Raw genomic sequence first — 14396 nt, forward strand, 5'->3', positions numbered from 1 at the left:
TGTGTGTGTGTGTGTGTGTGTGTGTGTGTGTGTGTGTGTGTGTGTGTATGCATGTGTGTATCTGCACACATGAGTAAGGGAAGGGGGGGAGACTATATTTCCTAAGATACCGAGCTGTCATAGTTCATAACACTTGGCCATTGAGATTTTCAGCAAGCTGTTACATAAGTTGACCATTTAAAAATAATAATAATTTGGTAGGAATTAATGCTTTCCCAAAGGCAGATATTAAAGTGATTTGCAAGGAATGTGACTATGCCTGAGTCTGGAGCTGTTGAACCATTCTTTGATTGTTGCTGTTACCTAAATAATATAAAAATAAATAAGTAGAGGTGCCATTGCTTTTCATGCATAATATATTGATTCTTGGTAATAAAGAAGGATAATCATATTCTTTAGGTTAACCAGCCAGCATTGTGCTTTTTAAGGCTGGTCACATCTTACCACTTCTAGAAGCATGTGTTTGTTTTGCCCTTCTCATGTCTCTTAATTAAAACTAGTGATGAATGTGACATCTTGTGTCATCTAACCCTACAGGTTTTTCTTTTGAACCCTCAAGGTAAAATGCCATAATGAGAACATTTCCTAAATTTTCACCATTGATGGCACTGAGTAACACAATTATGTCATAGCTCTGGACCATAGAAATTTGAAAACCTGAGTTCTAGCCCCAAAACTACCACTTATTTGCATGTCCCCAAGGAAAGTCACTTGTCCTCTTCATGCTTCAGTTTCCTGTTTGGTAAAGTGGATATGGGTCTTGACTTCCTCATAGGGTTATTGTAGGGATGGGATAAGATAATGCACAAGTGCTTTGTAAAATCCTATACATGTGTAAGTGGTACTACCTGATGATGGTAACAAGAGGTTGTACAATATTTCTCCCCCACTGCTTTTGTTGTTCAGTCATCTTCAATTGTGTCTGACTCTTCTTGACCACATTTGGAGTTTTCTTAGCAAAGATACTGGAGCAGTTTGCGATTCCCTTCTTTAGCTCATTTTACAGATGAGGAAGCTGAGGCAAACAGGGTTAAGTGACTTGCCCAGGGCCACACAGCTAGTAAGTGTCTGAGGCCAGATTTTAACTCAGGAAGATTAATCTTCCTGATTTCTGGCCACACACTCTATCCATTATACCACCTCTACCATGCTTAATTAATCTTTGGAGAATCCATTATCTTGTAATGGCATAGAATAATTAAGGAATATATCCATTTAAATCTGCTAGGGAAGGTTACATACGTACTGAAGACACTATTCCACTTGATCTGGTTTTTTTTTTTTGTTTGTTTGTTTGTTTTTTGGCTAGGCAATGGGGTTAAGTGACTTGGCCAGAGTCACACAGCTGGTGAGTGTTATGTGTCTGAGGCTGGATTTGAACTCAGGTCCTCCTGACTCCAGGGCCAGTGCACTATCCACTGCGCCACCTAACTGCTGTTAGGTTTTTTTGAATACTAGATTTACAATGATGCATCTGCCCACCCATAGAATCTATTCTATTGTGATGGCATTTGATGTTAAGGAGATATGTGACATAATTTCTTGGTAATGTTGTTGTTGTTTTAATAATGTTTAAAAAGTCCTAGTCTGTGGTGTTATTTGCTCAGTTTTCTCCTGGGAAGAAGAGGATATCATGTGGGAAAAAGACGAATGCTTTAGCATGGCAAATTCTACATCAAGTTAGCTTTCTTACAATAAATTAATAAATCCCTGGGAACTGCTTCTGTTTTTGTTCTTGCTGTTGCTTTTAACTTAGATTTTTAAAATGCATCTGAGTTGTATCCTTCCAGATCTGATCTAGAATGCACAGTCATGTTCAACCTAACATTTGCCACTTACTTCTTCCTTTTGGCAGGATGACGAAGTGGTTTTGCAATGTACTGCGACCATCCACAAAGAACAGCAGAAATTATGTTTGGCAGCTGAAGGATTTGGCAACAGGCTATGTTTCTTGGAGTCCACTTCCAATTCCAAGGTGGGCAGAATGAATTTGTCTTAATTCGAATAATGAAGTTTACTGACTCTGGTAATGTTTTCTGTCATTTACCAACTTTCTCCCTCTCAGACCTCACAAAGCACTTGTTTTGCAGTCCTCTCATATGTTTATTGTGTAATACTGTGCATTAAGGTTATTTGTGTTAGTCTGTTTTTCTCCTTTTAGACTTACATAAGCTCCATAACAGCAAGGAACAATGCCTTCCTTTGTGCATCACCCAGGGTTCTTCTGTGCAATTAGTTACACTAAATTCTAGTGAATTAATTATCAGCACAATTCATTCCCTATAGAAATAGCAAATGAAATTGACCAAGAGAAAAAAAAATAATCAGTTTCTCTAAGAGCATGCTAGGTGAAATAGTATGCAGTAATTTGAATAATAATAAAAACTTAGTTTTAGCATTTTAATGCTTTGTTGTTAAACTATATAACAAGATTTAAGCATAGATAGTTTTAAGGAGAGTTACATTCTTCTTTGAACATGAAAATATAGAGCTTTTTTATAAATGCACATAGGATCCTAGATCAATTGTCTAAAAGAACCTTAAAAGTCATCTACTTCATCTTCTCATTTTATAGATGAGGAAACTGAGACGTTGGGAGAGTAAGTAATTTTTCCGAGGTCACATACATAGTAAGCATCTGAAGTGGAATTCAAACTCAGGTCCTCTGATTTTAGAGCTAATGTCGTTTTTGCTATACCAAGATATCATTTTTCTTCTATTTTTCCCACTTTTTATTTTGTAATTATCAAGCATGGAGGCATTTGACCCTTTCTATTTCTCAGGAAGCAACATTTATTAATTTTTTGACAGTCATAAGACTTCTTTACCACATGGTTTTTTTTTTTAGCATATGGTCATATGATAAAAATTTTAGGTAGCCTAGAGATCAATTGTATAGATAAATTGTCAGTGGCCTAAACAATGAAGTAAGACTAGGTATCACATTTTAAATTGGCCAACTATGACTCATTCCTAGTCTCTAAGCCCACATTTCCAGTGGGTGATGATGCCCCAGTTACTGGCAATTTATAGCTTTATTTATGATTATCTTGTCATTTTTTATGCTAAAAAAAACTACATCTTGACAAAGCTTTGGACATCAGTTATCAAGAACAGAATACAAAAGCAATAACTGCAACAGCACAGATCCAGCTTATCCTGATTCCTTAATAATAAAAATAACCTAAGAACCCATGAGTAAGTTATGAGAACAACCAAATAGCAGTTAAAGATAACGTGGTTATAGGGGATAGAGCACTAGACTAGGAGTCAGGAGGCCTGGATTCTGGTTCTGTTTCTGCCTCTAACTAGCTTGGGTAAGCCTAGATTTCCTTATTTGCAAATTTGAGAGTTGGGATTAAATAATGTTTCCAAGGTCCCTTCATGCTCCAATAAATAAATGTTCCATTACTCTTTGTTATTTGGCAATGGTAAAAAAAAAAAGTGGGGGGGGGGGAGCGGGTATTTTAGTTCATTACAACATTGAAATGAAACAACGTCAAGGTGATGACTCATATATATACAATATATAAACTTGAGTGCCAATATTCTCTCACAGATACTTTGGCATTGGACTGCCCTTGGTAGAAAATTGAGTTACCTAATTTTTTTGTACTTGGCTTATCCTGCATTTGTTATATAGATAGGAAGAGAAGAATGATTGTTGGCAATAAATGCTCAGCTACTGAGTGCTTTGAATATCTATCTATCTATCTATCTATCTATCTATCTATCTAGATAGATAGATATATTTTATATACTTTTCTGGAAATCATCCAAGAAACATTTTAAGTTTCAGAATCTTTTAATCTAATATATAACTTGCTTTTCCAGGATAACCATGTTCCATGGCTTTAGGATATTTATTAAAACTGATCTAGACCTTCTGTCTATGGGAGAATTGTTTAAATTTCTGCATAGAGTTGCCTGAAGAAAATGCATGCATTTTAATTTAAGGATATTTTGTCAGTCTGAAAATCTATAGATTTCTATTTAGTATGTATTCTATTTATTTCAATTATGATAAAGAAATTGACCTTTTGGCTTTTAGAAGAAGTGCTAAACTGAAAATTATTCCCTTTGAATCAGAAATACCCTCTCTTGGTGTTAAAATTATAGAGGTTAGACCATAATTAAAATATTTATCTTGAATCCCAGATTTTGTTTTTGATCAATACTTTAAAAAATTAGAAAATGGTTCTGAAAATACTAGACATCCAGTCTTGGCTTTAACATATGTATTGTATACATAATCTATAATGTATATATGTATATGCACATACACACACACAGATCATTTGTTTCAGGGATACATTTTCAGCACACTGACGTATTTGCTCTTCTCTCTAAGAAGCCTTCTCTGATCACTTCCTCTCCCAGTTAGTAATAATTTTCCTCCCACTTGGATCTCACATAGCACTTTGTTTACTCTTCTTTCACACACCAATCACATACTAGTTTTATGTCTCTGTATGTGCTATTTGCTCTTATTACTCTATAAGTTCCATGCTTTATTTAAATGTCATCTTCCTCAGTGGTTAGCAGAGTTCTCTATACACAATCAGTACTTTAGAAAATTGTTCAATTGAATTAAACCAAATTTTTCCTTGACTATATTTCTTTTGTTCTCCAAAAGACATTTTTTTCCCCTTTTTACTATGTCTTCTCTATTGGACTATTTGCTCATTAGTTATCTGTTGCTTGTCATCAACAACAGTTTTGAATCTCTGAAAGCCTGGTGTGCAGAACTAAAGAAGTTTGTCTTTTTTTTTTCCCCATGGGCAATCTGAGAAGTGCATCATGTTCCATCCCTCAATTTATTTATTTATTTTTAAAATTTATTTATTTTTAGTTTTCAGCATTCACTTCCATAATTTTTTTTTTAGGCAGTTGGGGTTAAGTGACTTGCCCAGAGTCACACAGCTAGTGAATGTTATGTGTCTGAGGCCGCATTTGAACTCAGGTCCTCCTGACTCCAGGGCTGGTGTCTGTCCACTGAGCCACCTAGCTGCCTCTCCATATACTTTTGAGTTTTAAATTTTCTCCCCCTCCTTTCTATCCTTCCTCTCCACGATGGCATACAATCTGATACAGGCTGTACATATACATTCCTATTAGACATTTTCACATTAGTCATGTTTTAAAGAAGAACTAGAACCAAGAGGAGGAATTATAAGAAAGAAGAAACAAAACAGAAGAAAAAAAGAGCAAATAGTATGCTTCAATTTGCATTCAAACTCCATAGTTCTTTCTCTGGATGTGGATAACATTTTCCATCATGAGACTTTTGGAGATGTCTTAGATCCTTGCAATGCTGAAAAGAGCTAAGTTCTATCAAAGTTAGTCATTGCACAATGTGGCTGTTACTATGTACAATGTTCTCTTGGTTCTGCTCACTTCATTCAGCATCAGTCCATACAAGTCTTTCCAGGCTTTTCTGAAGTCTGCTTGCTCATCATTTCTTAGAACACAATAGTATTCCATTACGTTCATGTACCACAACTTCAGCCATTCCCCAATTTATGGGCATCCCCTCAATTTCCAATTCTTTGCCACTACAGAAAGGACTGCTATAAATATTTTTGTACATGTGGGTCCTTTTCCCATCTTTATGATCTCTTTGTGATACAGCCTTAGAAGTAGTATTGCTATGTTAAAAGGTATGCACAATTTTATAGCCCTTTGGGGATGAACTGAAGAAATTCCAGCTGTTTATTATAATACCACTGATTTTTAAAATCCCACTGACCCTGATAGAATGGTACCTAGCTATAGTGTCCTAAAAGCCCAGGAGATGGAGATGCTTATCCATTAAAACAGACCATTTCCACTTTAGTTTTGGTTCTGGGACAGGGGAACTACTGGTTTTCCTGTGCAGTTAGAATAAACCACAATTTCATATTGGAAATGTTTTCCCCCTGTTTTTCTTTGTAGAAATTTAGAGTCTATATCTCAGCAGCATGTTGGTGGGGTGTTTCTTGGTGTACTTGGTACTATCTTGAAGGAATGGGGATTTGCTTTTTATTGTAGACATGAAAATAAATTGAAAAGTTCTACCTGACTGATAACTAAATTGGTATAGTTATTAGGTTGGAGAAGGAAATGGTAAACCACTCTAGTATCTTTGCCAAGAAAACCCTAATAGGGTCATGAAGAGTTAGACATGACTGAAATAACTGAATAACAAATAGTTATTAGGTATTTAGGTAGCATGAAGACCTTTTCTATAGTAAGTAGTTTTAAATGATGCTACCTCTGTTTTAGGTAACGAAGAATATTATCTCAATATATCTGTTTATCAGTTTAAGAATTCTTTTGAACTAAATGAGAAAGTAGAATAGCTTTTTTGCCACCATTAACATTTTCATTCTTAAGGTGAACACAAGTAATAATTTGTCCTATTTGGTGTATGCTTTTTCAAGTAAGATTTTTATTCTTGTAAAATTGGCTCCTAGTGGACATAAACTGAGATAATATTTATAAAGCACTTTACAAACGTTAAAGTGATGCATTATTTCTAATATTATTACATAGAGGTAATATAGTGGAAAACATTTCTTTATGTTCATTAATCCCCTTTTCTTCACTTGTTCTTATGCTGTTTTTAGAAAATCCATTCTAAAGGGAGGGAACTGCTACTATTTCTAGCTACCCAATATAGGATATTTGAAATTATACTCCTAACTTTCATAGTTGCCAGTTTTCCTTTCTGTCAGAGGAATAGTAGAGTACCATTCTCCATCCTTTCTTTCTTTAAACTTTTCATTTCCTTAATAAATTATCTTTGGAGAAAAGGAAAAAAGATGCAAATAGATAGGGTAGTTTATTCCTTAAAGATGCATTTCCTCTTGGTGTCCAATTATAATCAATTAGGCATGTGATACAAAAGAATTGATCAGCCTGATTTTTATTAAATATTCATGTACATTTCCATAGATCTCAGAGAAGTATTTTAACCAACCCAAACTAACAAGGTGAGTTGTGAACTGATGAAAAAGGTGAGGTAGCATTTGATTAAGCTTTGAGCATTTAGACAATGCATGATGCAAAACTATTCTTTTGTGAAAGATTTTTGCACGGAGTTTAGTCTGAAGATTTCATTAGCTTCCAGCCTCTGTCCTTCTCATTTTTCAGATTCAGGAGAAGCTACTTTCTTCAACAGCAAGAAAATGCCATTACATAAAAGGATCCTACTTAAATGAAACTAGAGGCTCTTACCTGTCCACTGTAATATCGTCTACAAAGAGAGAGAATCTTGTTTTCAATTCCTTCACAAAAAAAAAAAAAATCATGGCTGCTCAATTTGCTTGCTGAGACTGATTCAAAAAGCCCAGTCTTTTATTCACTGTGTAGATTTATGCTTCTTGAACAGAGAAAGAAAAGTGAAAGGATTGAATTAGGTGATCTCTGAGATCCCTTCCAGTCTTGTATTCTATGACTCTAAGGCTGGTCTATAACTAACCTATGCAGACTGAAGCAGGAGACCTTAGTTTGTTGATCTGAAAAGGCTCTCAGATAGGAGAGTGAAGGCAGTAGGGAGAATGGGAAATTTTTAGTCAGTTCCCCTTTCTTTGGTGTCATTTCCCCAAATTTATTGGGAAATCATGATGGCACATTGTATAGTAATTTCTCTTGACATCATCTGAGGGTATTTATTATTCACTCATAAAAAATGTATTGTTGATTATTAATGATGTATAATCATTGATATGATCAGAATGAATTCTTCTCATTCAAGTGAACCGTTTTAGATAATAAAAATGTTGGTACAAAAGTAATTGCCGGTGGTTAGAAGAAATACCCATTTAAAAATGGAATATTGTGTATAACGAGTACATATTCAATTATAATTTGAAATTGGACAAACATTTATGAAGTACCTATTGTGTCCAAAGAACTGAACTAGGTATTGGTGGGAGATGTAAGGTTTATTTAAGTCACAGTGCTTTTTTCATGTCTTATAGTCCAATATGGTGTTAAAACATTTACAAATAATTATAATACATAGTAATATATGAGAAATAGAACAATAAAATTTTCTTTCATCTTTTAGCTCACTTGCAGCATGCCCCACCAATGTTTTGCAAATTTAAATATGCCTTAAAGAGGTCTTTAATAAGTGACTTTACCCCATAAAGCAATGTTGTTGCTCCTACATGGAAAATATAGTATGTAAATTAAAGAAAAATAGATATTGCAAATTAATATTTGGAACAATTTAGTTCAAAGGGGAGGAGAAAGAAAGGAGGCAGTGACAGAAAAAGAGCCTGAATTTTCAACATTTATCCTGGTGTTTGCTTAGGAGCACTTGTGCTATATTTATATAATTATTTTTTTCTTTTTCCTGTTATTCAAGAGAGAACGAGGCAATTGATGGTTATGGAGGAAAGGACATTAATTTTATTGTAATTCTTTGTGAATGTTCAATCTGTTTTACATAACTGAATCACAAGTAAAGAAAGCAGAATTCTGGTATACAGGGGTAGTTAAAAGGAAGCTCCAGATACTTAATACTTAAATACTTAAATGCATTCAGGCAAAAAAAACAGCAGTGCTGAATCATAATAAGAAAAAAGAATGACTATGAATAAGACAGTGAAATAATTTCCTGAAAATAACTTTTCTCTGGTGTTGGCATGATTATTTTAGCTGATGCCAAATATAAAGCAGAAATAAAATACAGGAGATGGCTATTGGAGAGAGTGTTGTATAACTGCTAATACCAGCTAGTGTGTTAGGCAGTGCAATCAGAGATGGGGAAATCAAGGAAAGATGCATAATTCAAAGTGAGAGGTGAAAATTAATTTCTTTTAAAAATATAAAAATATTAAATATTTTAGGAAGTATCTCAGTGGACTTTTCTCTGAGGAGCTAAAATTATTTTTGAAAATCATTAAAGGAATTCTAATAGTATATCTAGAATATAGAAGGTAAGAATTATATTATTAAAATTCTCAAATACACTTATCCTTCCCCAATCTTTCTGCTGATCTCTAATCTCACATCTCTAACTGCCTTTCAGACATTGAATTCAAACTCTAAATGGATGTCCAGGAGACATTTTAAACTCAGCATGTTCCAAACTGAACTCACTATCGTTCCCCCAAACCTCTCCATTGCCAACTTTCTTATAGCTTGCAACCTAAGTATAACCCTGACTCTTCACTATCTCACACTCCCATACCCAAGTTGTTGCCAAGACCTGTAGATCTCACCTTTGCAACTTCTCTCCATGATGTTCCTCCCATTCTCCCTCCAACCTTCTCTCCTCTGCTACTGCCAACTTTCTGGTGCGGGCAACCATCATCCCATGTTTGGACTACTGCAATAGCCTGCTGATGTGTCTGCTGCCTCTAGTTTCTTCCCACTCCAATCCATCCTCCATTCAACTGCCAAAGTGATTTTCCTAAAGCTCGGGTCCAACCTTGTCACCTCTCTACTCAATAAACTCCAATGGCTCCCTATTACCTCCAGGATCAAATACAAAATTCTTTGTTGCAAAGCCCTTCACAACCTAGCACTCCCTCACTCCTATTTTTCTTGTCTTCTTACACTTAACTCCCCACCATATACTCTTCCATCTGTTAACACTGGTCTCCATGCCATTCCATGAACAAGACACTCCATCTCTTGGATCCAGGCATTTTCTCTGACTGTCCCCTATGCCTGGAATGCTCTCCTTTATCATTTCTATTTGCTAACTTCTCTGGCTTCCAAGTTCCAACTAAAATCCTATCTTCTACAGGAAGCCTTTCCCAACCCTTCTTAATTCTTGTACCTTCCCTCTACTATTATTTTCTATGTATCCTATATCTAACTTATTTGTACATATTTGTTTATTTGTTGTTTCCTTTACTAGATTGGGGGCTTCTTGAAGGTAAGAGCTATCTTTTACCTCTTTTGTATCCCCAGTGCCTAGTGCAGTGCCTAGCACATAATAGGCATTTACTAAATGTTCATTGACTATTAGAAAAGGAAAAATGCTTAGTTTATAACATTTCAAGTTCTATAGTTTTGTGTATTGTACCTCTTAATGGGCAAAAATATGTATATGGTCACAATAAGTTTATGATTCTTGGCAGTCTAAGTCTTCTAAGTGCTTGCAGATAAGTAGATAATGTGACATGATTCCCTAATTGGCATGTTTAAATGAAAGAATTCCAGTTAGAGTCTGTGTTGGGGGGAAAAAGCTTTCTTCTTTGCCCTGGAGAGTTAGTTAATTCCAGGATGTCAATTTCAGCTATAACTATATATTTTTGGAAGTTATGCCAATTATCATACTTGTTAATTTTTTCTACTTTGACCAACAAAAGAAGGTATAGCCATCATCCTTCTGCTTCAAGCAGTTAATATTACATGCCAATAAATAATGCTTCCAGAATAAATATTCATATTTAATAAATATAATAGACTAATCTTATGTAAATGGATAGAGGATGTTTTTCAAAGGGGCCTTTATAGTCATGCTGAATTTAATATTTTAAATAAGAAATTATATTTTGTATGCTAATATATAATTCAAAGATTTTATTCCTTTATAGGCAATTTATTTTATATGTATACATGCACACACATACATATATACATATATATGTGTATGTATGATTGTAGGCAAACAATGAACAATAAGTCACACATTGGGATTCTGATCTCTTCAAATTACCTTAATCGGGATAATCAAACATTTTAATAAATTTATTATACTGAAATAAATTACATGTGATACCTCTCTTTAGGCAGCCTGGTGTCCCTCTGGTCCCCAGGGCTCATAATATTAGTGCTGGACTTGGTGTGGACACCTGATTGACTGTATCCCTATTGTAGTTCAGAACTCCCACACTCAAGTGATTCACCAGCATCAGCCTCCCAAGCAATAAGACTACAGGTGTGTGCCACAACACCAGGCAAAAAGACAGTATATAAACTGGTGCTAGAATATGAAGCCTAGACTGTAAATGACATAGGAATTCAGAGAAAGAAAAGATCATTTTGTACTAGACTAGTCAGGGAAAATTTCTGGATGAGTATCACCTCAGATGAGCCTTGAAAGTAATATGAAAGAGGAAAAATGGGAAGGGAAAGAAGAAGAACATTACTATGCTAATTGAGTGTGTTAAGAGTGGAGCTTGAGTTGAGTTTCAGAGGAAATGTATCGTAATTCATACTTAGTAAGCTTAGAATCTGCTGAAAGGGGGCAGTTATGATTGCTGGGTTGCCATCAGTGATCTTTGATGAACTATGGAGAATGGGAGAGGTGCCACAATATTAGAGAAGCAAATTGTTGTTTTCAAAAAACTGAAAAGGATGAAATCTTCACACAATAGGCTGATGACCTTGAGATGCTGACATTGAATTAAGAATATTTGGCAAATGTTTGGATATAAGAAGTTAAGGAGAAAAGAGTCAAAGATAACTTCCAGGTTTCAAACATAAGAGAATGGGTCAATAGCATTTTCACAGGCAGAAAAAGTGGTGTCAGAAGGAGAAACAGATCTAAGAGAAAAGATAATAAACAAGATTTTAGACATAATGAAGTCAAAATACTGGTGAGGAATCCAGATAAAAGTTTCCTGAAGGCCTTTGAACATGTGAGTCTGGAAGTCAGAAGAAAGGTTAACACTAGAGATATGGATTTGGGAGAAATTTTCATAGAAGTGATAGTTTAAGTTGGACCTGAGGACCAAGGGCCAGATATTTGGGAACTTTAAGATGCTTTATGAAATTTGTAAAGAAGACGAAAAGACAGGAAAGGAATCAGAGCAGGAGTGGTAGGAATTGGGCCAAAAAAGTATGGTGACCCTGAAGCTAAAGAAGTGAGTATACATTGAAAAATATTAAGATAGTCAGTTATGTTTAACAACAGCAAATAATTAAGGTATACATATATGGAGAAATAGGAGGATTCAAAAGGATACCTTGCTTAGTATAAGAACACAGAGGTAATTCATGATGGAATGAAGACATAACTACTCAATTCTTATTTTGCATATATTTTCCTTTACAAGAAGAACAATCTTTGTAACCAAAAGGACAGGATAACAACAACAACAACAACAACAACAAAAAGACTACTAGAGATTTTAAGCCTACTTGATCTTGATTAGCCAGGATAGAATACAGAGTAGTGAAAGAAATGACTGATGTGATTGCTGAGTTACTGTAAGTCATCTTTGAAAGATTATGGAGAATGAGTGAAGTACTACAAAATCTCTGGGTACCATATTTTAGATACGGCTATCAAAAGCTTAAGAGCAGCAGAGGATTTTGACTAGGATGATGAAAAGTCTTAAGATTATTTTATATTGAAGGAACATGGGATATTTAACATAAAAAGAGAGGGCTTGGGTGTGGGGACAGGATAATTGTCTTCAAGTATTTGTAGGCTGTGAATGAGAGACCAGACTTATTTTGCTTAGCTTAGAGAAGGAAGAACTAGGATTAATGCTGCTTATAGGCCATTTAACATTTAACAAAAGTTGGTTTACATGGCCACAGGATAGAATGGATGCTCAGTGAGGATGCAGCACTGGTTCAGGTAGACGTAGCCTTTTTTTCTTTGTAGACCCAGAAACAGGTATGGTCGGTGGGATGTATTGACTAGATGGTAGTAATACATCTGCCAAATTTGAGGGGCACTAATTCCTCATAGGATGACCTTTTTCATGTCAAGGATATGAAAGGCAGGGGTGGGGAACCTGTAGTTTCAAGGCCACATGTGACCCTCCAGGTCCTCAAGTGCAGCCCTTTGACTGAATCCAAACTTCACAGAACAAATACCTTTAATAAAAAGGATTTATTCAATAAAACTTGGACTCAGTCAAACGGCTGCACCCAAGAACCTAGTAGGCCACATGTGGCTTCGAGGCCACAGGTTCCCCACCCCTGTAAGGGACAAGGAAGCCATCAAAAACTTGAACCTTGTTTAGTCCTGTAGGCCAACCATGTCCTGGGGACCACTTTCTTGCCTTTTAGGAGGAAAAACCCAGACTATATTACAGGATAGAGAACTTGGTAGATATCATTCCTTCCACAAATAGGTAGAAGTAGAAGAGAATCAGATTTTGGCTCAATAGAAGGAAATGGAAAAGGCTGCCTTTGTAGGCCATGGATTTCAGCTCTTTGAAAGTTTTTAAGCTGGGTAACCACTTGACAGAGGAGGTATAGAGGGGATTCATGTTTAGACATGAGATATACTAGATGGTTTCAGAATACCTTCTAACTATGACATTCTGTGATTATGTGAGATAGGAAGTCAATAGAGGTAGAGGTATTGTTAAATAGTAGAAAAACACAACTGAGGTAGTATAAAATAAATTTCTGGTGGGTAAAATTAATTTGGTTTTATAATTTTTCCTATTAACTTTCATCAGCCCTGGAGAAGAAGCAAAGACAGTGACAGTTACCCAGAGATGTAGATTTGAAGATCAGGTTGGAAAGAAATCCTAGAAGAGTAACTATTAAAATGTTAAAGCAGCAGATTACAAGGTTATGACTTGGGTATAGATGTTGGGACAATATGTATGGTTAGGAGATATTAGTGATGCCAAATAAGGTCAAGATTAATGTGAGGGAGAAAATGGAAGAGTTAGAATGATATTAGGTTATGGTAAGAGCCCTCTGTAGTTTTTTCCCTCCTCTTCCTTTCCTTTCCCTTCCCACTCTCAGTCCCACACTGTCCTCTATTCTCAAATCCTTTGCCACTTGTCCTCTCAGGCTCATGCCTTGTCAAACCCCAACTCTCAATTATTCACCTCCTCGACTTCTACTCATGAGCTTTTGAATAAAGCTAGAAGTCACACAACTGTTGGTGGAGCTGTAAATTACAGATATATATTATATAATCCCAACTGGGCAATCGTTTTTACTCTTCCCTAATTGATTCTCTGTTCCAAACCTTCTCATCTGCCCTCAAGCCTCCCCCCCCCACCTCTCTCCGCACTCTTTCAGCTGAGGATCTTCCCACATACTTTACTGAGAAAATAAAGGCCATTTACTATGAGCTCCATCATACCTTTTATCTATATCTCAGAATCACTTGACATCACCCTCGTTTTCTCCTCCACTATGCAAGTTTCTAATAAAGAGGTTGTCTGGCCCCTCCTCACAAAAGCCAACCCTTTTATCCTTTATCCCATTCCTTTCCAACATTTCCAGCAAAACATTCCTGTAATCATCCCCCCTCTTTCTAAACTTTCCCTAATTACTTGTTCCTACCCTGTCACCTATAAACATAACCAAGTCTCCCTTATTCTTAAACAAACCTACATTAGGCTCTATTCCCTTGATCTATCATTCTATATTTTTCCTCTCTTTCTCCACTAAACTCCTTTAAAAACCTATCTCCCCTTCCTCTCGTGTCCCTCATGTCTCAACTATTTGCTAACTGGCTTCCAATG

The 14396-nt window shown here is 35.7% G+C and overlaps 1 protein-coding gene across 1 annotated transcript in view; it reads left to right on the forward strand.

Annotated features, from left to right (window-relative positions):
* The window catches only part of LOC114050041 (ryanodine receptor 2), an 811539-nt gene that overhangs the window by 213784 nt on the left and 583359 nt on the right, over positions 1-14396 (forward strand). Inside the window, exon 2 of the mRNA XM_027871576.1 lies at positions 1856-1975. Within this exon, the coding sequence (XP_027727377.1) occupies positions 1856-1975 (120 nt within the window). The remainder of the gene's footprint in view (positions 1-1855; positions 1976-14396) is intronic.

This window comes from Vombatus ursinus, unplaced genomic scaffold, assembly GCF_900497805.2.
Source record: "Vombatus ursinus unplaced genomic scaffold, bare-nosed wombat genome assembly UNPS02014798.1, whole genome shotgun sequence".
In the NCBI taxonomy this organism is placed as follows: Eukaryota; Metazoa; Chordata; class Mammalia; order Diprotodontia; family Vombatidae; genus Vombatus; species Vombatus ursinus.